The sequence below is a fragment of the Panulirus ornatus genome, chromosome 5 (genome assembly GCF_036320965.1).
Source record: "Panulirus ornatus isolate Po-2019 chromosome 5, ASM3632096v1, whole genome shotgun sequence".
Taxonomy (NCBI): Eukaryota; Metazoa; Arthropoda; class Malacostraca; order Decapoda; family Palinuridae; genus Panulirus; species Panulirus ornatus.
Window position 1 is genome coordinate 46,679,630 of NC_092228.1, and position 27,918 is coordinate 46,707,547.

The window sequence follows — 27,918 nt, forward strand, 5'->3', positions numbered from 1 at the left end:
TTCTTTCCATCCACACATTCTTCAACGCTTCTAGAACCTTCACCCCCTCCCCCACTCTGTGACTCCCTTCAGCTTCCATGGGTCCATTCGCTGCTAAGTCCACTCCCAGATATCTGAAACACTTCACTTTCTCCAATTTTTCTCCATTCAAACTTACATCCCAATTAACTTGTCCCTCAACCCTCCTGAACCTAATAACCTTCATATAGATATCAACATATACACATATACATGCACATACAGACATATATATACACATGTACAGATTCATGCTTGCCTTCATCCATTCCTGGCACTACAACCCCCACAGGAAGCAGCATCGCTACCCTCTGCTTGAGTGAGGTAGCTTCAGGAGTACATATAACAAAGGCCACATTTGTTCACACAGTCTCTAGCTGTCATGTAATAATGCACCGAAACCACAGCTCCCTTTCCACATCCAGGCCCCACAGAACTTTCCATGGTTTACATCAGCTGTTTCACATGTTTTTTCTCATGCTTGATCACTACGAGGTAGCACCAGGAATGGAAGAAAGGCTACATCCACTCACATCCTTCTCTGGCTATAATGCACTGAGACCACAGTACCCTATCCACAACCAGGTCCCATGGATGCTTCACATGACCTGGTTATGTCCAGTGAGAGTATATCACATCGTTCCATTTGCTCTATTCCTTGCATGCCTTTCACCTCTGTGTTCAGGCTCTGATCACTCAAAATCCTTTTCACTTCATCCTTCCACCTCAACTTTGGTTTCCATGTACTCCTCATTCTCTCCATTTCTGACATATATATCCTCTTTGTCAGCCTTTCTTCACTCATTCTCTCCATATGACTAAACCTTTTCAACACTCCTTGTTCTCTCACAGCCACATTCATTTTATTACCAAACTTCTTTCTTTTCCTCTCATTGCTTATTTGATCAAACCACCTCACACCACATATTATCCTCAAACATTTCATTTCCTACACATCCAGCCTACTCCACACATCTTTATCCATACCCCATGCCTCATATCTATACAATATTGTTGGGACAACTTTTCCTTCAAACATACCCATTTTTGCCCTCGAGATAACATTCTCCTTTCACAAACACTTCCAAACTCAGTCATCAGCAAATGCAGATATACACTCAAATCTGCCACTAGTGCCGTATCACTAGCTAACAAGTGATTCACTTCCCTGGCTCTCCTATCCCCCACAGACTGTACTCTCGCCCCTCTCTCTAAGACTTGCGTTTACCTACCTCATCACCCCATCCATTAACAAATTGAACAACCATGGTGATATCACACTCTCCATCCACAGACCAACCTTCACTTTGAACCATTTACTCTCTTCTCTTCCCACTTGTACACAAACCTTACACTCTTTATGAAAAATTCTCACTGCTCCTAGCAGCTTTCCAACAACACCTCATATTCATAAGACCTTCCACAAACCATCTCTGTCAAACTGTATCATATGCTTTCTCCATATCCATAAATGCTACATACAAATCTGGTTTTTTTTTTTAAGTATTTCTCACACATTTTTTTAAAAGAAAACTTTCTGATCCACACATCCTCTACCATTTTTGAAACCAAACTATCTATCTATCTATCTGTATACTCAACAAACTTTCCATCTGTATACTCAACAAACTTATACCTATGAAGTTTGAACTCTCACCTTTATTCCTCTTACCTTTAAACAGTGGCACTATCCATGCATTCCACCAAACCTCAGGCAATCCTCTGTCTTGGTCAGACTATGCTTACTACCATACTTTTCTTACACTGCATTCTGTACACAACCAACCTGCATCACACCAATTGTCTTTTGGCATTTCATTAACAGACCATTTAATCTCTTTTTCTTCTCATGCATTCAAGGCCTAGAATTCATATTCACAGAACATCGTTAAAACCACCTTACCTTCAAACATACTCATTTTTGCCCTAACACTCACTAACTTCTTCCACCCAGTGACTCATTTCAGATCTCAGAGTTCTGTCCACATTGCAGTGTCCACTCCCAGGTATGTCATCTGCTTTATTTCCTCCATGTCTTTGCCATTCAAACTTATAAGCTATCTTGTCTTACCCCAAGCTGAAACTCACCTTATTTTTGTTCACATTCATTCTCAGTTTTCTCTTTTTACACACACTCCCAAAATTTGTTGCCAGCTTTTGGAATTTCTCCCTCCCCACTCTGACCACAAATATATTAAATGATCACAGTTACATGATGCATCCGTGACACATCATTGGGAAACGCTAACCCTCTTCCCTTCATATTTACACACGTCTTACTCTGATGGCACAAGTTCTTCACTGCATTTACTATTTACCTCACATAGTGGTGATGTGAGAAGTAGTGGTGATGTGAGAAGGAGATGGAGTGAGTATTTTGAAGGTTTGTTGAATGTGTTTGATGATAGAGTGGCAGATATAGGGTGGTTTGGTCTAGGTGGTGTGCAAAGTGAGAGGGTTAGGGAAAATGATTTGGTAAACAGAGGAGAGGTAGTAAAAGCTTTGCGGAAGATGAAAGCCAGCAAGGCAGCAGATTTGGATGGTATTGCAGTGGAATTTATTAAAAAAGGGGGTGACTGTATTGTTGACTGGTTGGTAAGGTTATTTAATGTATGTATGATTCATGGTGAGGTGCCTGAGGATTGGCGGAATGCTTGCATAGTGCCACTGTACAAAGACAAAGGGGATAAGAGTGAGTGCTCAAATTACAGAGGTATAAGTGGATCTCTCAGCGGATGGAACCATGGAAGTGGAAGTGAATCATAGGGTGGGGGAGGGGGCGAAAATCCTGGGAGCCTTGAAGAATGTTTGGAAGTCGAGAACATTATCTTGGAAAGCAAAAATGGGTATGTTTGAAGGAATAGTGGTTCCAACAATGTTGTATGGTTGCAAGGCGTGGGCTATGGATAGAGTTGTGCGCAGGAGGGTGGATGTGCTGGAAATGAGATGTTTGAGGACAATATGTGGTGTGAGGTGGTTTGATCGAGTAAGTAGTGTAAGGGTAAGAGAGATGTGTGGAAATAAAAAAAGCATGGTTGAGAGAGCAGAAGAGGGTGTTTTGAAATGGTTTGGTCACATGGAGAGAATGAGTGAGGAAAGATTGACCAAGATGATATATGTGTCGGAGGTGGAGGGAACTAGGAGAAGTGGGAGACCAAATTGGAGGTGGAAGGATGGAGTGAAAAAGATTTTGAGTGATCGGGGCCTGAACATGCAGGAGGGTGAACGGCGTGCAAGGAATAGAGTGAATTGGAACGATGTGGTATACCAGGGTCGACGTGCTGTCAGTGGATTGAACCAGGGCATTTGAAGCATCTGGGGTAAACTATGGAAAGTTCTGTGGGGCCTGGATGTGGAAAGGGAGCTGTGGTTTCGGTGCATTATTACATGACAGCTAGAGACTGAGTGTGAACGGATGGGGCCTTTGTTGTCTTTTCCTAGCGTTACCTCGCACACATGAGGGGGAGGGGTTGTTATTCCATGTGTGGTGAGGTGGCGATGGGAATAAATAAAGGCAGACAGTATGAATTATGTACATGGGTATACATGTATATGTCTGTGTGTGTATATATATGTGTACATTGAGATGTATAGGTATGTATATTTGCGTGTGTGGACGTGTATGTATATACATGTGTATGTGGGTGGGTTGGGCCATTTCTTTTGTCTGTTTCCTTGCGCTACCTCACTAACGCGGGAGACAGCGACAAAGCAAAATAAATAAATAAATAATTTGAATTATCTTCCACAAGGCCACTCCGTCAGCCCAATTATATGCTGCCCCCAGATCTATAAATGCCAAGTACAATCTACTTTTTTTCTCTATGTACCTCTCACACTAACTCTACAGTAAATACCTGATCACATTCCCTATATCTGTCCTTCATTCTTCTTCATTCCTCTCAGTACCAGGACTATAAGCAGCAACACTCACTCAACTTCTATTGCTTGATATCATTCTAACCTCCATCAATCTTAAACTCTGACACCCCATCCTAAGCCTTTAAGGATAAAGCCCTGCTTGGTTCATTATTCTGTTCTTGTATATAAAAGCAGCAATACAAGAGGGAAAGATTTTCGTCCTCCTGCTTCTGCCTACTACTTGTCTCCTATGATATACTTGAGACTCATGGGTAGTATTCTTACTCACTTATCCCCTTCATTTTTTCATACATATTTTCCTTTTCCCGCATTAGTGAGGTAGTGTTTAGAACAGAGGACTGAGCATTAGAGGCAGTATCCTCACTTGGCCCCCTTCTCTGTTCCCTCATTTGGAAAATTAAAAACAGGAGGGGAGGATTTCCAGCTCCCCTGTTAGTTGCCTCATACAACACGCAGGGAATACGTGGGAAGTATTCTTTCTCCCCTATCCCCAGGGATATTATCCCCCTACATACTGTACTTTTCTCCTCTTTTTCCTTCCAAGGATAACTGACTGCATGTGGCTGACTTGCTACTCTTTTATGTATTCATTTGACTTAACCATAATGAAAGAGCTTCGTGAACAACTGGGAAAACATTGGAACATAGAATGAGAGCAGACAAGGAACTGGGATTAGTTTTTCATTTCCTTTTACAATGAATTTCTGTTAAAAACTTAAAATCTTGAAGCTTTCCAGATCATGAGGTATATATAAAGAAATATTCATTAGCCTTTTATTTTGTAGATCTTACACAGAAGTGTATTGAATAGGCTGTAGTTGGTCAACACTGAAACAACTAAGAAACCATGTGAGCTGATGTATATTTATAAAATAATGTATTTAAAGTATGTGTAAACATCATGTCACTGCGATTCCTAGTTATCTCTGTGATTATTATTGCCTGTAACAATAAATAATATAGCCCTAGGATAATTACAGATAAGATCAAAACTTTGAAAAACGCTATCTAATTATAACAAACACGATTGAAGCTTTCGTATAAACAAAGCACATACATGTTTTTGCAATAGTCATACCACTGAGGAAAGCACTGATCTAAAGTGTGAATCCTCACACTAAGACAAGCACTGGATTTCAATCAATGTTGAATGCTAAGCAGGTAATTACCTTCACCCACTTGTTTAAATTTTTAATATGAATTGATGATATAGGATGATTTTTACAGAACTGAGTGTTGCAGCACACCAGAGGCAATATACACATCACAAACCATTGAGGGAAGATCAGTAGTTTTTAATTTACATTTGCATAGAAAAAGCAGGATTTTTGTAATAAAATATTGGTTATATATTTACAACAAAAACTCTGCTTATGAAGAAGCAGCTTTCTGGCTGAGAGAAAGTTGGCTTAGCTACAGCAGTTAGGACTAGATTCCATGATTACACTACAACAAGAGGCAGAGGCCCAAATTCTTAAACATCAGGTCAGATCAGCTTTCAGTCTACAGTGATATTTTGTTTCACTGTTGACTGGCCATCACATTTTGAATGGCTAATACCCATTATTCGTATTGTCATCTAAAGCAGACCTACCTTAATGTTTTGGAATAAGGGCCACAAGGGAGACAGATCACTGGAAGAACAACAAACTGAGGAGGAGGCACTATTGGCGGCAGTGTTTGGGAAAAATTTGATACCTTAGGGTCTCATGATAATCCATAAATGATAAGTTACAGGCAAAGTACCAGTTTTTTAGTGTGTTGGAAAACTAATTTGAGCCTTAAAAAGAAGTCTAAGACTTAGTCGATATTGTTAACAAGTTAACAAGCCTGCACTGAGTCAAACTTGCTTCGTTTTCTGGCCTTTGTCCCGCCTCTCCTCTATAGCACCTGCAGACAGTATTGTCTTATCCGCCATGTAAACCATGCTGTCTAGCAGCTGTGACCAGCATTCAAAGTATTTACAACACTTCCATAGGAAATGCTGAGGTCATACAAGTGCCGGTCACATGCCCCAGACTTGGTGTTTGTGCAGAGTAAAGTCCTTAACAGTATCAATACTGGCTGGACTAGGGTTCAATAATGGTCTATGAGCCTAATTTCTCCAATTTGTCCTACATATCACCAGGATATATAGCATCTTGTATATAGTTCTTAAGTTTCATCACTAAACACTTTTTTATTTATTTTTCATCTTGGGTCCACTTTTAATTCAGTCAAGCTAATAATAAAAATGATGGTCCACATGAAACACTCTCCTTTATTGTGACTTCACCCTCCACCACTGACAAGCTCAACTGAACGCCCGATGACAGGTGGTTTACTCTCCAGAGGTCGAAAGTATGCGAGGCTTACCCCCGAGATAAAAAGTATGCTAGATTTACAAGTCGGATTCACCATAGAGGGAAGTTGAGAAGGACATGTAGTCAAGTGCTTCTGGGGGAGCACCAGCACCAGTGAAAGGCTGCATGCGTTGGATACAGTACTCAGCCTGGTCTGGGGGAAGTTCACGCTGCAGCTCTTCAGGAAGGATGTATGGCTGAAAAAAGAAAAAAAATAACTATCAAACTAGTAGAACACCTTTCTATCTACCTATATCTAATGAAATACCTTCAACTATTAATTAGTGTAGTGCATACAAGATGCCTTCCATGCAACCCTATGCTTGTACAATTTCTCCTGAATTGCAAACCCCTGGATCACATATTCCTTTAACTGTTCTCAGTCTCTCATTTCTCTCATATCTGGCCAAAATCATCCTTCCCACAATCATTCTTTCTGTAAGCCTAGAAGATCTCAGGACTCCATTATTCTCATACCTTGTTTAAACACATTCACCTAATTTTTCACAACTCTTACTCCTAGTCCCAATCTCAAGAAAATCACCGTCACAGCTGCAACTCTCTTTCAGTCTCTCTGGAGATGCAAAACTATATATATTCCTCAATTCCCAAGTAGGCTCAATGATATCTATAAATTTTGTTTACCTTTCAATACCATCCCATATTTCATCATTATTTCCTCAACCTTTACTAGAATATATAATACTTGAAATTTTAAATCCTTTCGAACTTTTTCTCATAAGTAAACACCAGCCTTTGCTCAGCCTTCACAAATAACCTTAGGGTGATCACTGATGCTCATTTGTTATTCAGGCCCATCCTTAGCCAACTAGCAACTGCCACCATGTAACCCACATGTTTGCAGCAACTTCAATCTCACAATGCATAGACTGTGGACACCAAATCACAGCAGTCACAAAAGGTAAAGAAACCCTCACCCTCCTCTCTACCCACTTGCACACAAAACTTCTTACTGTTTCTAACAGCCTTCTTCCCATATCAGGTATTCATATATTCACAACACCTTCCACAAGATATCTCTGTCAACCTATCATATGCTTTCTCCAGATCCATATAAACCACATGCAATTGCTTCTATTTCTCAAAGTATTTCTCGCACATTCTTCAAAGCAAACACCTGATCCACAAATCCTCAAAAACTTCTGAAACCACATTTCTCTTCTGTGATCTGTGCATGCTACCACCTTCTCAATCCCAAATAACATCAGTCACACTCAACAATCTTATACTTCTGTAATTCGATAATTCCCCTTTACCCCCCTTGCCTTTAAACAGTGACACTTATACAGGCTTTCTGCAAATCATCAGGCATCTCTTTACAATCCAGTCATGCAATGGAAATCCTGGCAAACTTATCAACAACACAACCACCCCTTTCTTAAGAAATTCAACTGCAATACCATCCACTCCAGCCATCTTGCCACAATTTATCTTATGCAATGTTTTCACCTCTTCTCTTTTCACCAAACTCCTTTCCAAGACTTTCTCACCTCGCATGTCTTCCCAACCTAAACAACCCACATCTGCATCCTATCTGCTGTGTCAGGATTGACATTTTCTAATGTCATGAAGTCCAAAAATGCATCAAAATAAATTAAGCCATTGTTGTTAGATTTAACAATGCTGATGATGTGAGTGAAGTCGATCATGCCCTGACAGTTTTTATCAATGGAATGTATTCCCAATCCTCAATCCCTTCTCAGCACATAGCCCAAAAAGCTGATCCTATTTTCACTTATGCCAGGTACCCCATGCTTCCTAATTGCCACACCAACCACTCTTCCATTCAGATTGCTGACCACAAGGACTCAATCCCTTGCATCAAATTTACCCAAGTGGTGACTCAACTCCTCCCAAAAGAGTACCTCTTTCTTCTTCCCTCTTCTCTAAACAACAACTACTATAAATTTTTTTTTTTTTTTGCTTTGTCGCTATCTCCCGCGTTTGCGAGGTAGCGCAAGGAAACAGACGAAAGAAATGGCCCAACCCACCCCCATACACATGTATATACATACACCGCCACACACGCAAATATACATACCTACACAGCTTTCCATGGTTTACTCCAGACGCTTCACATGCCCTGATTCAATCCACTGACAGCACGTCAACCCCAGTATACCACATCGATCCAATTCACTCTATTCCTTGCCCTCCTTTCACCCTCCTGCATGTTCAGGCCCCGATCACACAAAATCTTTTTCAACCCATCTTTCCACCTCCAATTTGGTCTCCCACTTCTCCTCATTCCCTCCACCTCCGACACATATATCCTCTTGGTCAATCTTTCCTCACTCATTCTCTCCATGTGCCCAAACCATTTCAAAACACCCTCTTCTGCTCTCTCAACGACGCTCTTTTTATTTCCACACATCTCTCTTACCCTTACGTTACTTACTCGATCAAACCACCTCACACCACACATTGTCCTCAAACATCTCATTTCCAGCACATCCACCCTCCTGCGCACAACTCTATCCATAGCCCACGCCTTGCAACCATACAACATTGTTGGAACCACTATTCCTTCAAACATACCCATTTTTGCTTTCCGAGATAATGTTCTCGACTTCCACACATTCTTCAAGGATCCCAGGATTTTCGCCCCCTCCCCCACCCTATGATCCACTTCCGCTTCCATGGTTCCATCCGCTGCCAGATCCACTCCCAGATATCTAAAACACTTTACTTCCTCCAGTTTTTCTCCATTCAAACTTACCTCCCAATTGACTTGACCCTCAACCCTACTGTACCTAAAATGTTATTTATTTATTTATTATACTCAATCCCTGTCTCCCGTGTTAGCGAGGTAGCGCAAGGAAACAGACGAGGAATGGCCCAACCCACCTACATACACATGTATATACATAAAAGCCCACTCACACACATATACAATTCAACATATACATACATATACATACACAGACATATACATATATACACATGTACACATTCATACTTGCTGCCTTCATCCATTCCCACTGCCACCCTACCACACATGAAATAGCATCCCCCCCTCCAGCAAGGTAGCGCCAGGAAAGAACAAAAAAGGCCACATTTGTTCACACTCAGTCTCAAGCTGTCATGTGTAATGCACCATAACCACAGCTCTCTTCCCACATCCAGGCCCCATAACACTTTCCATGGTTTACCCTAGATGCTTCACATGTCCTGGTTCAGTCCAGTGACAGCATGTTGACTCCGGTATACCACACTGTTCCAATTCACTCTATTTCTTGCAAGCCTTTCACCCTCCTGTATGTTCAGGCCCCTATCGCTCAAAATCTTTTTCACTCCATCCTTCCACCTCCAATTTGGTCTCCTGCTTCTCCTTCTTCCCTCCACCTCCAACACATATATCCTCTTTGTCAATCTTTCCTCACTCATTCTCTCCCATGTGTCCAAACCATTTCAACACACCCTCTTCTGCTCTCTCAACCACACTCTTTTTATTACCACACATCTCTCTTACCCTTTCATTACTTACTCGATCAAACCACCTCACACCGCATATTGTCCTCAAACGTTTCATTTCCAATGTATCCACCCTCCTCTGCACATCCCTATCTATAGCCCTTGCCTCGCAACCATATAACATTGTTGGAACTATTATTCCTTCAAACATACTCATTTTTGCTCTACAAGATAACTTTCTCGCTTTCCACACACTCTTCAATGCTCCCAGAACCTTTGCCCCCTCCCCCACCCTGTGAATCACTTCCACTTCCATGGTTCCATCCACTGCTAAGTCCACTCTCAGATATTGAAAACACTTCACTTCCACCAGTTTTTTTCCATTCAAACTTACCTTCCAATTAACTTGTCCCTTAACTCCATTGTACCTAATAACCTTGCTCTTATTCACACTTACTCTCAACTTTCTTCTTTCACACACTTTACCAAACTCAGTCACCAACTGCAGTTTCTCACCCGAATCAGCCACCAGCACTGTATCATCAGCAAACAACAACTGACTCCCTTCCCAAGCCTTCTCATCCAAAACAGACTGCATACTTGCCTCTCTCTCTCTCCAAAACTCTTGCATTCACCTCCCTAACCACCCCATCCATAAACAAATTAAACAACTATGGAGACATTACACACCCCTGCCACAAACTGACATTCACTGAGAACCACTTTCCTCTCTTTCTACTTGTACACATGCCTTACATCCTTGGTAAAAACTTTTCACTGCTTCTAGCAACTTACCTCCCACCCCATATACTCTTCCAGATCCATAAATGCTATAAATATTATATGTAACTATTAAAAAACTTTGCAACCTTTTCTCTTAACAAACTAGCATGCAAAGACAAGTTCTTTGTGATCTTCATCAATGCCCTATATATTTCAGGTGGCTGATTCAATTATAGGTAAATCCTATAATAAACATTAGTTATTTGTCCACAGTTACTGGCCTCATTCTCACACATGCTTTTTTGCATTCGCATTGGCACTCAATTTGAACAATAAATTGTAAGTGGTAAAGTTTACACTATTTCACATATTTTAGTATAAGTTTTATAAATGTGCATTATGTATTGGTAAATCTTCAAAAATCATAAACTACCATATTCTTTCTCAACAGATGTAGCATCTTTTTTCCAAATAATTTTAGCTGTTCGACATTTTATCAAACCATCATACAAGACTTAATGATTGATTTAGTAGCATACAACCAACAAGAATGCCACAGGTAGTTTTAACTCCTTCTTTCAAACATTTTCAACCAAATGAGCTCGTGATTTTCAATAAAAGTATGATAATCTTATGAGAGAATGAGGATGAAGAAATACAAAATTTTACACACATATTTCCCGATAGAGCACACATCACCATCCATAGTAACTCTAACCTTGTCTCCTGCGAGGATCCTGAAGGAGTCGATGACCTGTTCTGCAGTGTCAGAATCAACATTTTCTCGTGTCATGAAGTCTAAGAATGCATCAAACTGAATAAAGCCAGTGTTGTTGGGGTCAACGATGCTGATAATGCGAGTGAAGTCAATCTCACCCTGACGGTCTTTGCCAATGGAGTAGCCAAGAGAGATCAAACAAGACTTGAACTCATCTGGAGCCAAACGGCCACCCCTATGAAAAAATATCAGCTATAAAACCTTGTACAACTTATAAAAAATATAGTACTGCAGTTCTTTTTAGAATAAATATAATAAAAGTTTGTGCATGGCAGTTCCTGCACTGTAGCAAACTGTATAGAATTTCTCTGTTAAGAAGAAAGGGTACAATGAATAAAGGACAGAAAGCATGGATATTCTTGGAAAGCTGAATATTGCATGGCAGACACTAAAAACTACTGATACTATTCTTGAAGACTTTACAAGTGGCCATGATAAGGAGTGAGGATACAAGAGGGTGCAGGTATCAGGTGAGAAGAAAAGGCAACAGAAGACCTACATCCCAAAATGAAGTTCCCAGCTAAAGAAATTTATATCTATTAACTCATATTGTTATTATGAAGACCATACTAACTGGTAACAACCGCCTAGTCCATTGCTAATTCAGTCTTATTCTGTCATCTATGACTGTGACAGGAATTTTTTTCTTTCTTTGTTCAAAGAACCTATTTGTGAAGATTCATTTCTAAATATCAAACTGGAACCTTTTTCTTCTCGTACTTTAGCCCACTTTTTCCAGTTAAAAAAGCCTTGTTTATTTGAAACACTTTATCAATGCTTCTTTCTTTCTTTCGTACTATTCGCCATTTCCCGCATTAGCGAGGTAGCATTATCAACAGAGGACTGGGCCTTAGAGGGAATATCCTCACCTGGCCCCCCTCTCTGTTCCTTCCTTTGGGAAAAAAAAAAAAAAAAAACGAGAGGGGAGGATTTCCAGCCACCCGCTCCCTCCCCTTTTAGTCGCCTTCTACAACACGCAGGGAATACGTTATCAATGCTACTGTTATAAAATCTACTAAGTGTTCCACAAACTCTAACTCAACAAAGCCTTTGTTTCTGTTGGCGATGGTTTTATTTCCTTTAATCTTTCCTCACTTTGCTAATTTTTAGTCCTCATATTAATCTAACTGCTCTTATATGGAATCTTTCAAGACTGTTTTCGTCATGATTTTCTGGAGATCAGACTGTATATTCGAGATATGACTTTACTTGAAAGGTCTGGTCAACAATGTGGAATACAATACTTTGTAATTTATGTTTCCTACAGTAAAGCCTGACCCTGCTTTCTGAGAGAAAACTATTGTTTAGATCTTATATTCCTCTCTCAATAATTTCCAAGTACTTTTTTAAAGAATCTTTATTTGTATTTTTGTCTTCATTTCTAAAACAGCAGAAAGTCATGGTAAAAGAGGAGGTTATTTGAATTAAGAGGTATAAATTTGTTTCGTATACCATGTAGGGAAAAGTTCCTGGCACAACCTCATAATGAAGGAAATAATGAAAAAGTAAGAAATGAATGTATTACATATCTACATATCAGTTGCACAAACACAACTTTATTCAAATGGACAACTTAAAAAAATGGAATCATAAAAATCATACACACTAATACAATGGATCTTATTTCTTTTAAATAAAAAATGACTGTAATAGTGGGTGTGCAAATCTAGTATTATGTCAAGATGTCATGTGTGTACTCTAACAATTTCCAAGTGATTGAGATGCATGGTATTTTTGCCTGATATAAATGACATTTATAGATAACTGGTTGAGGCTGGGATTTTAAATGGTGTCAGGAGCCATTAAAATATCACATGATGCATGGAACTGGAGTAACATATGACTTGTGGACTAGTGAAAAGGTTAAGAAGGCCAATTCCCCTTCCCTTTGTTTTTCATATTCTTCCTTGCTGTTTTGCACCCCATCAAAGAAATTCTGCCAGATTTTACCTCTTTACTATATCATGTCTCCACAACTCCTCTAATGCCTGTTTTGTTTTCCAACTCAGCACCTGAATTACCAATTACAATCCTGATTTCTCTAAGCTACTGGTGGGGTTTTACTACCCTCTGGCTTCCTGTTTTTTAATGATCTAACTCTGTTGTCAAATTCTCTTCAGCTCTTCTTTTGGTTTACTACCTCCGATGAACATCCTACTGAATTCCTTAGCTTGCTTTAGGACCTAAAGCAACACATCACAGCAAGCATAATACTCACTGACATTCCCCTTATGTATAAATATACTGCATCTATCAATGCTCTTTTTATCTCGAGACATGCATTCAGCAAGTTTATAGCCTGAAGCAGCTTTCTGCTGTTCTCTTCATATTTTGCTACTCATTTTTATTTAACTGCAGTAAGGTGTAACTGTAGCTCAAAAATTATTACCAACTCAGTTTATCAGCCTCACTCTGCACTGTCTCGGTTGTGATGTAGCCCTATCTACTCAACTACTGATTTAATAATCTACATTTTTTACTGTCATGAGTACTCTCCACTCTCTTAAACCTTTCATGTGTGTGTGTGTGTGTTTGTGTGTGTGTGTGTGTGTGTATGTGTGTCTGTTTGTGCAGAAAATGACTGGTTGGAGTATCTAGACAATTAAGTTGTTAAAGTGTCACAGTGTTCAACTAAGACTATGGTATAAAAAGTACTTCTATTTTAAATTTTACACCACGATATAAATGCATATTTATCATTTTACTTGGTACTGTTACCTGTTCTTATCGAAGTGGTTGAATGATGAACGGAACTCATTGAGTTGTTCCTGGCTAATGCCTTTAGAATCCCTGGTAAGGATCTGGTTCTCTACTTCATTAATGGTGCGGTTGATGGATGTCAGCAACTGCTCCCATCCAACACGCAGGGTCTCCATTGTGTATTGTGTGTATCTGTGGACAAAAGAAATTTTTTTACATTACAATACATTTTAATGGGCAAGAATACATACAATATGATTTTAGATAAAAGAAACCTGAACTTTTTATTTGCAAATACATATTTTAGTAGATCCTCTTCACTGCTTTCTTTGACAGTGATACAAGCCCATTCAAAACATCTCCTATGACTACTTGAAAAGTACAGTACAGTGTACCTCTAAACATAGAGTAAACACAGCAGTGTAAGGTATACCATGCTGAAACTTATTTGAATTTTGGGGATGCAGTTATTCATGTTTGGAGCTGGGTGCTTGTCCTTACAAAACACCTTCAGCGCCTGGTAGTTTCACACATTCAAGAGTCTAACAACTAACAGCAGTACTTAAAAATCATGCTAAAGAATTTTGTATGTAATTTGGCTTCGACAGGAGTAAATCCATTTTTTTTTTTTTTTTTATACTTTGTCGCTGTCTCCCGCGTTTGCGAGGTAGCGCAAGGAAACAGACGAAAGAAATGGCCCAACCCCCCCCATACACATGTATATACATACACCGCCACACACGCAAATATACATACCTACACAGCTTTCCATGGTTTACCCCAGACGCTTCACATGCCTTGATTCAATCCACTGACAGCACGTCAACCCCGGTATACCACATCGCTCCAATTCACTCTATTCCTTGCCCTCCTTTCACCCTCCTGCATGTTCAGGCCCCGATCACACAAAATCTTTTTCACTCAATCTTTCCACCTCCAATTTGGTCTCCCTCTTCTCCTTGCTCCCTCCACCTCCGACACATATATCCTCTTGGTCAATCTTTCCTCACTCATCCTCTCCATGTGCCCAAACCACTTCAAAACACCCTTTTCTGCTCTCTCAACCACGCTCTTTTTATTTCCACACATCTCTCTTACCCTTACGTTACTCACTCGATCAAACCACCTCACACCACACATTGTCCTCAAACATCTCATTTCCAGCACATCCATCCTCCTGCGCACAACTCTATCCATAGCCCACGCCTCGCAACCATACAACATTGTTGGAACCACTATTCCTTCAAATATACCTATTTTTGCTTTCCGAGATAATGTTCTCGACTTCCACACATTCTTCAAGGCCCCCAGAATTTTCGCCCCCTCCCCCACCCTATGATCCACTTCCGCTTCCATGGTTCCATCCGCTGCCAGATCCACTCCCAGATATCTAAAACACTTCACTTCCTCCAGTTTTTCTCCATTCAAACTCACCTCCCAATTGACTTGACCCTCAACCCTACTGTACCTAATAACCTTGCTCTTATTCACATTTACTCTTAACTTTCTTCTTCCACACACTTTACCAAACTCAGTCACCAGCTTCTGCAGTTTCTCACATGAATCAGCCACCAGCGCTGTATCATCAGCGAACAACAACTGACTCACTTCCCAAGCTCTCTCATTCCCAACAGACTTCATACTTGCCCCTCTTTCCAAAACTCTTGCATTTACCTCCCTAACAACCCCATCCATAAACAAATTAAACAACCATGGAGACATCACACACCCCTGCCGCAAACCTACATTCACTGAGAACCAATCACTTTCCTCTCTTCCTACACGTACACATGCCTTACATCCTCGATAAAAACTTTTCACTGCTTCTAACAACTTTCCTCCCATATTATATATTATGTTATATTTTGCTTTGTCGCTGTCTCCTGCGTTAGCAAGGTAGCGCAAGGAAACAGACGAAAGAATGGCCCAACCCACCCACGTACACATGTATATACATATACGTCCACACACGCAAATATACATACCTATACATCTCAATGTACACATATATATACACACACAGACATATACATATATACACATGTACATAATTTATACTGTCTGCCTTTATTTATTCCCATTGCCACCTCGCCACACATGGAATAACAACCCCCTCCCCCCTCATGTGTGCGAGGTTGCGCCAGGAAAAGACAACAAAGGCCCCATTCGTTCACACTCAGTCTCTAGCTGTCACGTAATAATGCACTGAAACCACAGCTCCCTTTCCACATCCAGGCCCCACAGAACTTTCCATGGTTTACCCCAGATGCTTCACATCCATTTAACATTACAATAAAACTTTAGAAAATAATGAGCACTTATTTGGGGAACATTTCATTAAGTCCTGTTTACTCATCAGCTCACTCTTTATCTATATACATCCCAACCCACTACACTTTATTTTCTAAAATAAACTAGTCATGACTTATAATACAAGTTATGACTTCTGTTATGACTCCATTCATTTAAACTGAACCCATCTTGATCCCAAAATGAATGACTCAATCCACTGCTTGACTTTCCACATATCCTAAGCTCTCTATAGAAGCCCTACACTGCCTCTATCAGCTCTTCTGCCATTCTAAATAGATGTAACACACAGCAATTGATACCTTTTGCTGCTTTTTTTTTTTTTTTTTTTTTATACTTTGTCGCTGTCTCCTGCGTTTGCGAGGTAGCGCAAGGAAACAGACGAAAGAAATGGCCCAACCCCCCCCATACACATGTACATACACACGTCCACACACGCAAATATACATACCTACACAGCTTTCCATGGTTTACCCCGGACGCTTCACATGCCTTGATTCAATCCACTGACAGCACGTCAACCCCGGTATACCACATCGCTCCAATTCACTCTATTCCTTGCCCTCCTTTCACCCTCCTGCATGTTCAGGCCCCGATCACACAAAATCCTTTTCACTCCATCTTTCCACCTCCAATTTGGTCTCCCTCTTCTCCTCGTTCCCTCCACCTCCGACACATATATCCTCTTGGTCAATCTTTCCTCACTCATTCTCTCCATGTGCCCAAACCATTTCAAAACACCCTCTTCTGCTCTCTCAACCACGCTCTTTTTATTTCCACACATCTCTCTTACCCTTACGTTACTTACTCGATCAAACCACCTCACACCACACATTGTCCTCAAACATCTCATTTCCAGCACATCCATCCTCCTGCGCACAACTCTATCCATAGCCCACGCCTCGCAACCACACAACATTGTTGGAACTACTATTCCTTCAAACATACCCATTTTTGCTTTCCGGGATAATGTTCTCGACTTCCACACATTTTTCAAGGCTCCCAAAATTTTCGCCCCCTCCCCCACCCTATGATCCACTTCCACTTCCATGGTTCCATCCGCTGACAGATCCACTCCCAGATATCTAAAACACTTCACTTCCTCCAGTTTTTCTCCATTCAAACTCACCTCCCAATTGACTTGACCCTCAACCCTACTGTACCTAATAACCTTGCTCTTATTCACATTTACTCTTAACTTTCTTCTTCCACACACTTTACCAAACTCCGTCACCAGCTTCTGCAGTTTCTCACATGAATCCGCCACCAGCGCTGTATCATCAGCGAACAACAACTGACTCACTTCCCAAGCTCTCTCATCCCCAACAGACTTCATACTTGCCCCTCTTTCCAAGACTCTTGCATTTACCTCCCTAACAACCCCATCCATAAACAAATTAAACAACCATGGAGATTATATAAAATTTTCATGTATGCTTGCTGGGTAGTAATACAAGTCTACTTCAGGGCATTAGGCATTCCAGCCCTATGCAGCCTGGAGAGTTACTGCTAGTGTTCCCAGGTCTATAAAATAATTACTAGTAGATGGGTGTATGTACTTAATTTACCCCATGTAAATGGGAACAGAGTTACAGAAAACTTGTATACAAAAAAGAAATTCATATTAATATTTATCACTGTTTTTTCTAAGGTCACTGACTGTAGGGGTAAAGATAGGTATGTCTGATGGTATAGCAGTCATAATCAAACAAGTCCTCCAAAAATCAAAATAATAATATTTTGTAAAGTAGTTTGTTAGTTTTATCAAAGACTTTTCCTTTCACACAACAGTGTCACTCATACCTATGAAAATATGGAGCAGCCAATGCACTGAGATACAAGAGGAAATTATATGGAATGGAGAATGTAATGCAACTAAATATACATAACAGTGATCTGCTGAGTTTGTGCTATGGTTACTTTTTTTTTTTTTTATACTTTGTCGCTGTCTCCCGCGTTTGCGAGGTAGCGCAAGGAAACAGACGAAAGAAATGGCCCAACCCCCCCATACATATGTATATACATACGTCCACACACGCAAATATACATACCTACACAGCTTTCCATGGTTTACCCCAGACGCTTCACATGCCTTGATTCAATCCACTGACAGCACGTCAGCCCCGGTATACCACATCGCTCCAATTCACTCTGTTCCTTGCCCTCCTTTCACCCTCCTGCATGTTCAGGCCCCGATCACACAAAATCTTTTTCACTCCATCTTTCCACCTCCAATTTGGTCTCCCTCTTCTCCTTGTTCCCTCCACCTCCGACACATATATCCTCTTGGTCAATCTTTCCTCACTCATCCTCTCCATGTGCCCAAACCACTTCAAAACACCCTCTTCTGCTCTCTCAACCACGCTCTTTTTATTTCCACACATCTCTCTTACCGTTACGTTACTTACTCGATCAAACTACCTCACACCACACATTGTCCTCAAACATCTCATTTCCAGCACATCCATCCTCCTGCGCACCACTCTATCCATAGTCCACGCCTCGCAACCATACAACATTGTTGGAACCACTATTCCTTCAAACATACCCATTTTTGCTTTCCGAGATAATGTTCTCGACTTCCACACATTCTTCAAGGCCCCCAGAATTTTCGCCCCCTCCCCCACCCTATGATCCACTTCCGCTTCCATGGTTCCATCCGCTGCCAGATCCACTCCCAGATATCTAAAACACTTCACTTCCTCCAGTTTTTCTCCATTCAAACTCACCTCCCAATTGACTTGACCCTCAACCCTACTGTACCTAATAACCTTGCTCTTATTCACATTTACTCTTAACTTTCTTCTTCCACACACTTTACCAAACTCAGTCACCAGCTTCTGCAGTTTCACACATGAATCAGCCACCAGCGCTGTGTCATCAGCGAACAACAACTGACTCACTTCCCAAGCTCTCTCATCCCCAACAGACTTCATACTTGCCCCTCTTTCCAAAACTCTTGCATTTACCTCCCTAACAACCTCATCCATAAACAAATTAAACAACCATGGAGACATCACACACCCCTGCCGCAAACCTACATTCACTGAGAACCAATCACTTTCCTCTCTTCCTACACGTACACATGCCTTACATCCTCGATAAAAACTTTTCACTGCTTCTAACAACTTTCCTCCCACACCATATATTCTTAATACCTTCCACAGAGCATCTCTATCAACTCTATCATATGCCTTCTCCAGATCCATAAATGCTACATACAAATCCATTTGCTTTTCTAAGTATTTCTCACATACATTCTTCAAAGCAAACACCTGATCCACACATCCTCTACCACTTCTGAAACCACACTGCTCTTCCCCAATCTGATGCTCTGTACATGCCTTCACCCTCTCAATCAATACCCTCCCATATAATTTACCAGGAATACTCAACAAACTTATACCTCTGTAATTTGAGCACTCACTCTTATCCCCTTTGCCTTTGTACAATGGCACTATGCACGCATTCCGCCAATCCTCAGGCACCTCACCATGAGTCATACATACATTAAATAACCTTACCAACCAGTCAACAATACAGTCACCCCCTTTTTTAATAAATTCCACTGCAATACCATCCAAACCTGCTGCCTTGCCGGCTTTCATCTTCCGCAAAGCTTTCACTACCTCTTCTCTGTTTACCAAATCATTTTCCCTAACCCTCTCACTTTGCACAGCACCTCGACCAAAACACCCTATATCTGCCACTCTATCATCAAACACATTCAACAAACCTTCGAAATACTCACTCCATCTCCTTCTCACATCACCACTACTTGTTATCACCTCCCCATTTGCGCCCTTCACTGAAGTTCCCATTCGCTCCCTTGTCTTACGCACTTTATTTACCTCCTTCCAGAACATCTTTTTATTCTCCCTAAAATTTAATGATACTCTCTCACCCCAACTCTCATTTGCCCTTTTTTTCACCTCTTGCACCTTTCTCTTGACTTATCAAGACAAATATTATATACCTGTTTTCGAAGATCATGGACTCCTGTACAGCTTGGTGGATCTTTTCCATCTCATCCATGATGGCCTTGTTGCCAATGACTGCAGATTCATAATCCTTAAGACGATTAAGTTGATCCTCAAGGACAGAACCCTAAGAAGGAAAACAAGGCCTTTAATCCTTTGAAGATTTTGCAAACCATGAAATTTCCTTTCAAAATAACCAATAGTAACTCATGATACGGTATTTAATTTTTTCATTCCTCTTCTGAACTTTCACATAAATGCTTGTTCACCAAAAATACTTTATGTATCTACTGATCATTGATGTAACTTTTACATAATTTCTCTTGAAATTATATAATTCTGGCCCAAAATATGAATGGTCATCAAATTAAATATTCAAAATTAATACAATATATTAGATAACTTTGGTAATATAAACAGTTCACAGAAATTCACTCTTGGCCACTTACGTGCATGCCCATGCCAATAGCAGCGACAGCATCCATTTGCTTTTCAATCCAAGGACCCACACCATTAGCCTTCTCAGCAAACTGGCGTCGCAAACTTTCATTGTCTGAAAGGCTAGGTTAAGGAAAACACAATATCTACCAACACTAGTTTGTGGCAGGAGTACTGAAGGTTACTTGTATCTTAAGTGTAATGTTTCAATATGACCCACCTATACCTACAATGTTATGTTTCATGATGAAGCCATCTATGCCTCCAACATCTAATTCATTGTGAGAGCATCTGCAGCTACAATACAACTCTTCAGTAAGAGTTCATTTGTGCCCACAGTACAATCATTCACAATCAGACCATTTGTACTTACAGTATAATAACTCACTTTGGGGCAACCTGCAATTTTTGTGTAACTATTTACTATTAAACTATCTGTTGTAACTAAAATGTGACACCACTAAGAGGCTGCAATATAAAACATACACCAGCATGAGGTCATGTTAGTGTAAAACTCTCTCCCCATAACACACAAATAGTAATTACCTGGCTTTAAGACCTTCTGCACCTATGGTGTAACACTTCTCAATGAAATCATCTGCAGCTACAATGTAACTCCTCACGAAGACTGCGTGTACCAACAGTGAAAGAATTAACTAAGAGGTCACTTGTATCTACTCAGCAACACCTATCTCAAACCTCTGGTTGCATCACAAAATTTTAAGGTCATTCTCTAAAAGGGCAACTTCTCTATCTAAATATGAAATTACTGCCTTGAACTTTTTTGTGATACAGGTTGTACCTCTCTAATCCGACTCTGTAGTCTGGCACATTTTGAATCTGCCACCGTTAATCTGTTGATCTGCCACCAGGGCAGTGCTGTTAGCAGCAATAAAGTACCAAAATCTGTTTACACTGCAGCAGAGCTAACTAACAGTCCTATTAATTTCTTATAGCCCCAGAACAAGTATATGATGCTGACGAATCTGCCCTGTATTGGCATTGTATGCCATAAAAAACCCTTGCTCGAGATACTGAGGAGTAAGGATTACTGGGGGAGATACTGGGGGTAAAGATTCCACAGATAGGATAGCAATTCTTGGCTGCAGCAATGCTGTAGGAACACATAAAATCAAGCAGATGGTAACTGGTAAGAGTGTTCACCCGAGGGCCTTTAAAGGGGTCAATTTCTCTTTTCTGGCACTTTCTGTGGCCTGGCAATGGCCGGGTCCTAAGGTTGCCGGATGAAAGAGGTGCAACCTTTAGTACCAACATCAAAGACAACAAAAGTGTTTTCCATATCTGGCACTCATATTTCTTGGTTTTCATATCAGATTGTGAAAAAATTAAGTAAAAAAGGCAAGGTAGGCTTGTGCACCAAACCCACTCCCATCTCAACATAATATACAAAAGCTTCAAAATCTTCACACTGAGTCTGAGGGTCTCAATCCAAGCTCAGTTTCCTTAGCTGTGTGCCATTTCCTATTGTGCTTTATGGCACTATAAAGAATGAAGAAAAAAAGATTTATGGGTCACTGAAAGTGACAAAGAGATGAAGTGCACAAAAACCTTGATCTTGTCCTTTTTCTCCATAATAGGTTTAATTGCAGACAGCCATACCCAAGCTCTGGCCAACACTAACTTGATGCTAACCAGCCTCATTACATGTCATCACCCACATTTTCATATCCAGACTGAAGTTCTTCCTTAACTGTTGAGCAACAGCATCATCACTATTACCTGCAGGTCTTTACTTGCACATTATGCGTGACTTGTTCACACAGAAGTAAGGAAAAATAAATAATGCAGCCACCACTTTGGAATAGGCATGGCCATGAGGAAAGCACTCAACACATGCAGCCAGAGCTGCTGACTGGTTCAGTGCTGTAATGTATCATTGTTTAATTGGCTGAGTGCACTGCATAATTAAACTACTGTGTGTATGTTCTATAACCTCCATTTTTCACATTGAAATGGTTGTTTTTCCATAGACACTCACCCACATTACTAACATTAACACCTAAATGCTATTTTCCAGATAATGTGAAACTCTTACCTAAAAACTAGGATGAAATACCCGAAATAAACCCAATATGCAACTGAGAACACGATAAAACGAGTACAATCTTCACTTTGCCTTGTAGCACAAATTTCCACAACCAAGCTGTTTTGTTTTTCCTTAATCATGCCGACAATACCCACATTAACACCTGCAAGCCATTTTCAAATCACTGTGGGTCTCTTGTACAAACAAAAGTAGGCAAAAATACATGAAATAAACCCATCATACTGGGGTACATATGGCAATCAAGATTGTGCCTAAACTGGGTGGTCTGACTTGAAGAATGGCTCAGTATGGTAAAGAATAATTTTTTTCACTGGATAAGCACGCTGCTTGGGGAAGAGAAGAGACCAATGTTTGTAAGCCTTATAAACTGCAATTTTCAATCTAAAATCTCTTTAAAAGCTTGCCCACATTGCTAACACTAACACAGGAATGCCATTTTCCAGACCATATGGAGCTCTTGCAGAAATACAAGAAATAAACCAAACATAATGCAAAAACCATTATTACATATAAATACTAGCTTTATCTTACCTTATAACCAATTTTCACAACTAAACTGTTTCTTTTTCTTTATGCTTGCCTACATTATCAATACTAACACTTTCGTGCCACTTTCCAGACAGTATGGGTCTCTTGTGCACAGTGAAGTAGGCAAAAACATAAAAAATAAATTCACCAAACTGCGGTAAATGTCACAGTCAAGAGAACGTCCAAAGACAGTGGCCCAAGGTACAGGTTTGGCAGAATGCTGATCAGCATACATTCTTTCCATTCACTGAACTCACAGCTCAAAGAAAACAAGAAACCTATGCATATTGCAAGTTTTTTGATGGGACTTCTGAAATGCTTTATGGATGTTTAATCCTTCTTTTTTTTTTCTTGTTTTGCAGAATTAAATCCAACATGACATAGCATCATAGCAAAACAAGTTTCTGATCAGTAACAGGGTGCATTACTGCCATGATGGATGGTAAGGAGTGACAGACTAGGTCTGCTTATGACTGGTGAGCACCAACTGCCAATCATTTAAACTAATAGTCACCTTCTTAGGTAGTTGTAATCTCCATCTGATAAAGTCTCTGCTAACCATGGGAAAGCCACGTTACAGAAATGTGCCTCCATGGTTGACTGGTATGAGCACTGAGTTCTTTAAAATTCTAAAGTATAAGGCTTAAACTGTTAAGATGGGATGGTTATAATAACAAGATATTTAGTGAAAAGGATACTCTGCTGCTTCTGGAGTTCTGCCTGGAGAGTTGCATCACGCTGGGGCACCAACTTCTTGACTTCTCCCCACTTGCTGGTGATAACCTGAAATTACAAAAACCCTTTCATATAATCCTCAGTACAGTATTATGTAAAGCATTCACGTAAGAAAACAATCAGTTAACCAAGTTAACAGAAACTATAATTCCTAATGATAAAAAAAAGGAAAGTGCTTGTTGTAAAGTCACTTTACACTCAAACTAAAAGATCACTATACCTGATCTGAAAAAAAAGTGAAATGTATTGAGATCATCATCAATAAATGATTTTGCCAGTCTGTCATTAAGAAATCAAAACTGTTACTATAAAACTAAACTTATCACCAGATGTCTAGTTTCAGAACTAAGTCAACTGAAATTCATGTGAAAAAGGATGGCTAAAGACAGGCTCTTGTTCACTTACAAAGTTACTACTACCTAAAAGCCACCCTGCTGGGATAATGCTGCATTTTGTTTCGGCCATTTGCATTCCTCTAGTTCAAAGATTTGGGTTATTCTTTCCTCTTCATATCTCACATATAAGGCTAATTCTGATGAAGAGAATGTTACTTAAGACCACGATGGAATGAGAAGAGCAATTATAAAGAATGCTACTACTATGAAGCACAGGGACAATTTTAAATTGCTCTGTTAGCATTTGACACTACAGTAACATGGTGGCAAGTTTATCCCATAAAAGTGAATGTTCCTGCCCTGTGCCATCCCATAGGGCTTGTGATCCTAATTCAGAAAAATGAATTCCTGGAAAAGGTACAAGTGTATGGAATCAGATCCAACTTATGTGACTGTAAATGGAATCACCCACAATACAAGTCTGAAGAGTTCATGCCATTGGGGTAATCTTATGCTTCAATTTACCAAGAACCACTACTTCCCTGGCACTTAATCAGAAGACAAACTGCAGTCCCTGATTTTGTGACATATGTTACAAACGTAGTCCGTGCATGACCTCATTACTGTGAGGCTTGGAGTATCAAATTATTTGCAGGGCGGGAAGCAAATAAAGTCGAAGGTGCAGTTTTTTTGGCTGCCACAGTGATAAAGTCAAAAATGCATAATAAGATATTATTAGAGGAACGGTCATCTTCAGTGGTCAAATGATTACAGATTGTCAGACTCATTCAGGCAAGACTGTGTGGATTATACCTGAGAGCTCTCTTACATCACCATCTCCAGATGTTAATATTTCAGAAAGATTCTTTTGCAGAACTCACATAATGAAAACATACTCTAAACATTTCAGTAAAATTTTCCTTTTCTCTTTTTATCCTTCAAATAAGCTCATTATGCTTGCACACCAAGAGTATCTTACTCACTCTGAATGAATGAAAGTTAGAAATACAAGTATAATCACAAAGTTATAAATAATAGAGGATCTTTCATGTAGATATCTTTAGATACTGAAAGATCACACGATTATCATATTTAATATTTTTCCTCAGTTCTTTTACAGGACTAGAAGTCTTCCTGAATATGAGTGAATATTTTTTTTACTGTCAATAATGTGTACGTGTAGGAAGAGAGGAAAGTGATTGGTTCTCAGTGAATGTAGGTTTACGGCAGGGGTGTGTGATGTCTCCATGGTTGTTTAATTTGTTTATGGATGAGGTGGTTAGGGAGGTGAATGCAAGAGTTTTGGAAAGAGGGGCAAGTATGAAGTCTGTTGGGGATGAGAGAGCTTGGGAAGTGAGTCATTTGTTGTTCGCTGATGATACAGCACTGGTGGCTGATTCATGTGAGAAACTGCAGAAGCTGGTGACTGAGTTTGGTAAAGTGTGTGAAAGAAGAAAGTTAAGAGTAAATGTGAATAAGAGCAAGGTTATTAGGTACAGTAGGGTTGAGGGTCAAGTCAATTGGGAGGTGAGTTTGAATGGAGAAAAACTGGAGGAAGTGAAGTGTTTTAGATATCTGGGAGTGGATCTGGCAGCGGATGGAACCATGGAAGAGGAAGTGGATCATAGGGTGGGGGAGGGGGCGAAAATTCTGGGAGCCTTGAAGAATGTGTGGAAGTCGAGAACATTATCTCGGAAAGCAAAAATGGGTATGTTTGAAGGAATAGTGGTTCCAACAATGTTGTATGGTTGCAAGGCGTGGGCTATGGATAGAGTTGTGCGCAGGAGGATAGATGTGCTGGAAATGAGATGTTTGAGGACAATGTGTGGTGTGAGGTGGTTTGATCGAGTAAGTAACGTAAGGGTAAGAGAGATGTGTGGAAATAAAAAGAGCGTGGTTGAGAGAGCAGAAGAGGGTGTTTTGAAATGGTTCGGGCACATGGAGAGAATGAGTGAGGAAAGATTGACCAAGAGAATATATGTGTCGGAGGTGGAGGGAACGAGGAGAAGAGGGAGACCAAATTGGAGGTGGAAAGATGGAGTGAAAAAGATTTTGTGTGATCGGGGCCTGAACATGCAGGAGGGTGAAAGGAGGGCAAGGAATAGAGTGAATTGGAGCAATGTGGTATACCGGGGTTGACGTGCTGTCAGTGGATTGAATCAAGGCATGTGAAGCGTCTGGGGTAAACCATGGAAAGCTGTGTAGGTATGTGTATTTGCGTGTGGGGACGTATGTATATACATGTGTATGGGGGTGGGTTGGGCCATTTCTTTCGTCTGTTTCCTTGTGCTACCTCGCAAACGCGGGAGACAGCGGCAAAAAAAAAAAAAAAAAAAAAAAAATCAATAATCAATATCTTCAATTTCTCTAGAAGGGAGTTATATTTCTGAGAGCATTTTTTCCCAACCACTGCACAATTTTCAGTTCACTTCACAGCTAAGAATATCATTCAAATAAGTACTCTCTGAAGAGTCTCAACCATGTAATATGATTGATCTGTTTCACACTATCTTTAAGAGGGCTTACTCTTCATTCTTACTTCAAAAATACCCAACACTTTGTTTTACATTTCTGCAACATCCAGTTTCTGCATAAATATTAGAAAATATTAAACGGTAATTACAATATGCATATGTAGACGAGTGCTATTGGTGTCAATCTATTTATGTAATTTCCAGTCACAAGTTGAACTCATCATGTGTAATGTTAGCTCTCTCAGCTGGCCGTACAGGGCAACCAAAACAATGCACGAGTCAGTGGAGCTGCTAAAAGGCAACAGTAACCTGCTCATGACCAGGGTGAGTGGTCACATGCTGTGGAGCTCACAGCCATACATCGGCAGCCTGTACCTAGGATTGGCTAATCCAATAAATAATGTTGTTTATATAGACTTTGAATGCTTAACTCTAAATTCATATGAAAAGTTTTTGATAGCTTCTTGTGCACCTAATCATAACAATAATAAAAAGTTACAAATTTGTTTGCACGCTTAAGACTGGCCTGATAATTAATGAGTTCTGCAAACTAGGAATAGTTCTATTTTATCATACAAGCTAAGAAAAACTGAACTGAAGTACTTTACCTCCATTGCTCCTAAAATTCCTTCACTATCCTAGGAGTGCATGTGGGAAAATAATACAAGGAATGTATAAACATAATTCCCCTTAATTATATACTTCGCATTCTAAAACGTACATATAAACTTAACACCAAAAATGCAAGAACTTAACATTCTCAAGCATTATAATGCCTGCAACAGAGGAAATTTAAAACATATGGGAACCCTATTGCAACCTCTAACTTACTCTCTCTTAATTTCTATATTCATTTAACTCATACATAGGTACTACTTTCATCTGTTCTTCTCTCTATAACCATTCTACCATGAGAAGTCAGGTCTACAAACAACTGCAGAGCCCCGATTAATTTCTAAATTCTTTTTCTCTCTGTTGTTCGTTTCACTCCAAGATCACCTTGACTGAGGCACGTTTTGCTCGTGCCATGTCAATCACATTTAAGAATGAATGAAAAACAAAGCTGCAAATAGTCCTAAATCAACATGAATGACAGCTACTTTCAAAATTATAATCTTCATCACACAGTTTCCAAATTCTTAGTGCAACTCTACTTGGTAGTTAGTGAATGC

The 27,918-nt window shown here is 40.0% G+C and overlaps 1 protein-coding gene across 3 annotated transcripts in view; it reads right to left on the reverse strand.

The window, feature by feature from the left end:
- Positions 1–4,662: 4,662 nt before the first annotated feature.
- Actn (alpha actinin) overlaps positions 4,663–27,918 on the reverse strand; it is a 196,195-nt gene continuing 172,939 nt past the window's right edge. For all 3 annotated transcript variants that reach the window (XM_071662192.1, XM_071662193.1, XM_071662194.1), the window contains 6 exons: positions 23,901–23,985; positions 20,618–20,721; positions 20,165–20,295; positions 13,897–14,070; positions 11,119–11,353; positions 4,663–6,439 (listed from right to left, as the gene is read on the reverse strand). In XM_071662192.1, the coding sequence (XP_071518293.1) occupies positions 6,281–6,439; positions 11,119–11,353; positions 13,897–14,070; positions 20,165–20,295; positions 20,618–20,721; positions 23,901–23,985 (888 nt within the window). In that variant the 3' untranslated portion in view covers positions 4,663–6,280. The remainder of the gene's footprint in view (positions 6,440–11,118; positions 11,354–13,896; positions 14,071–20,164; positions 20,296–20,617; positions 20,722–23,900; positions 23,986–27,918) is intronic.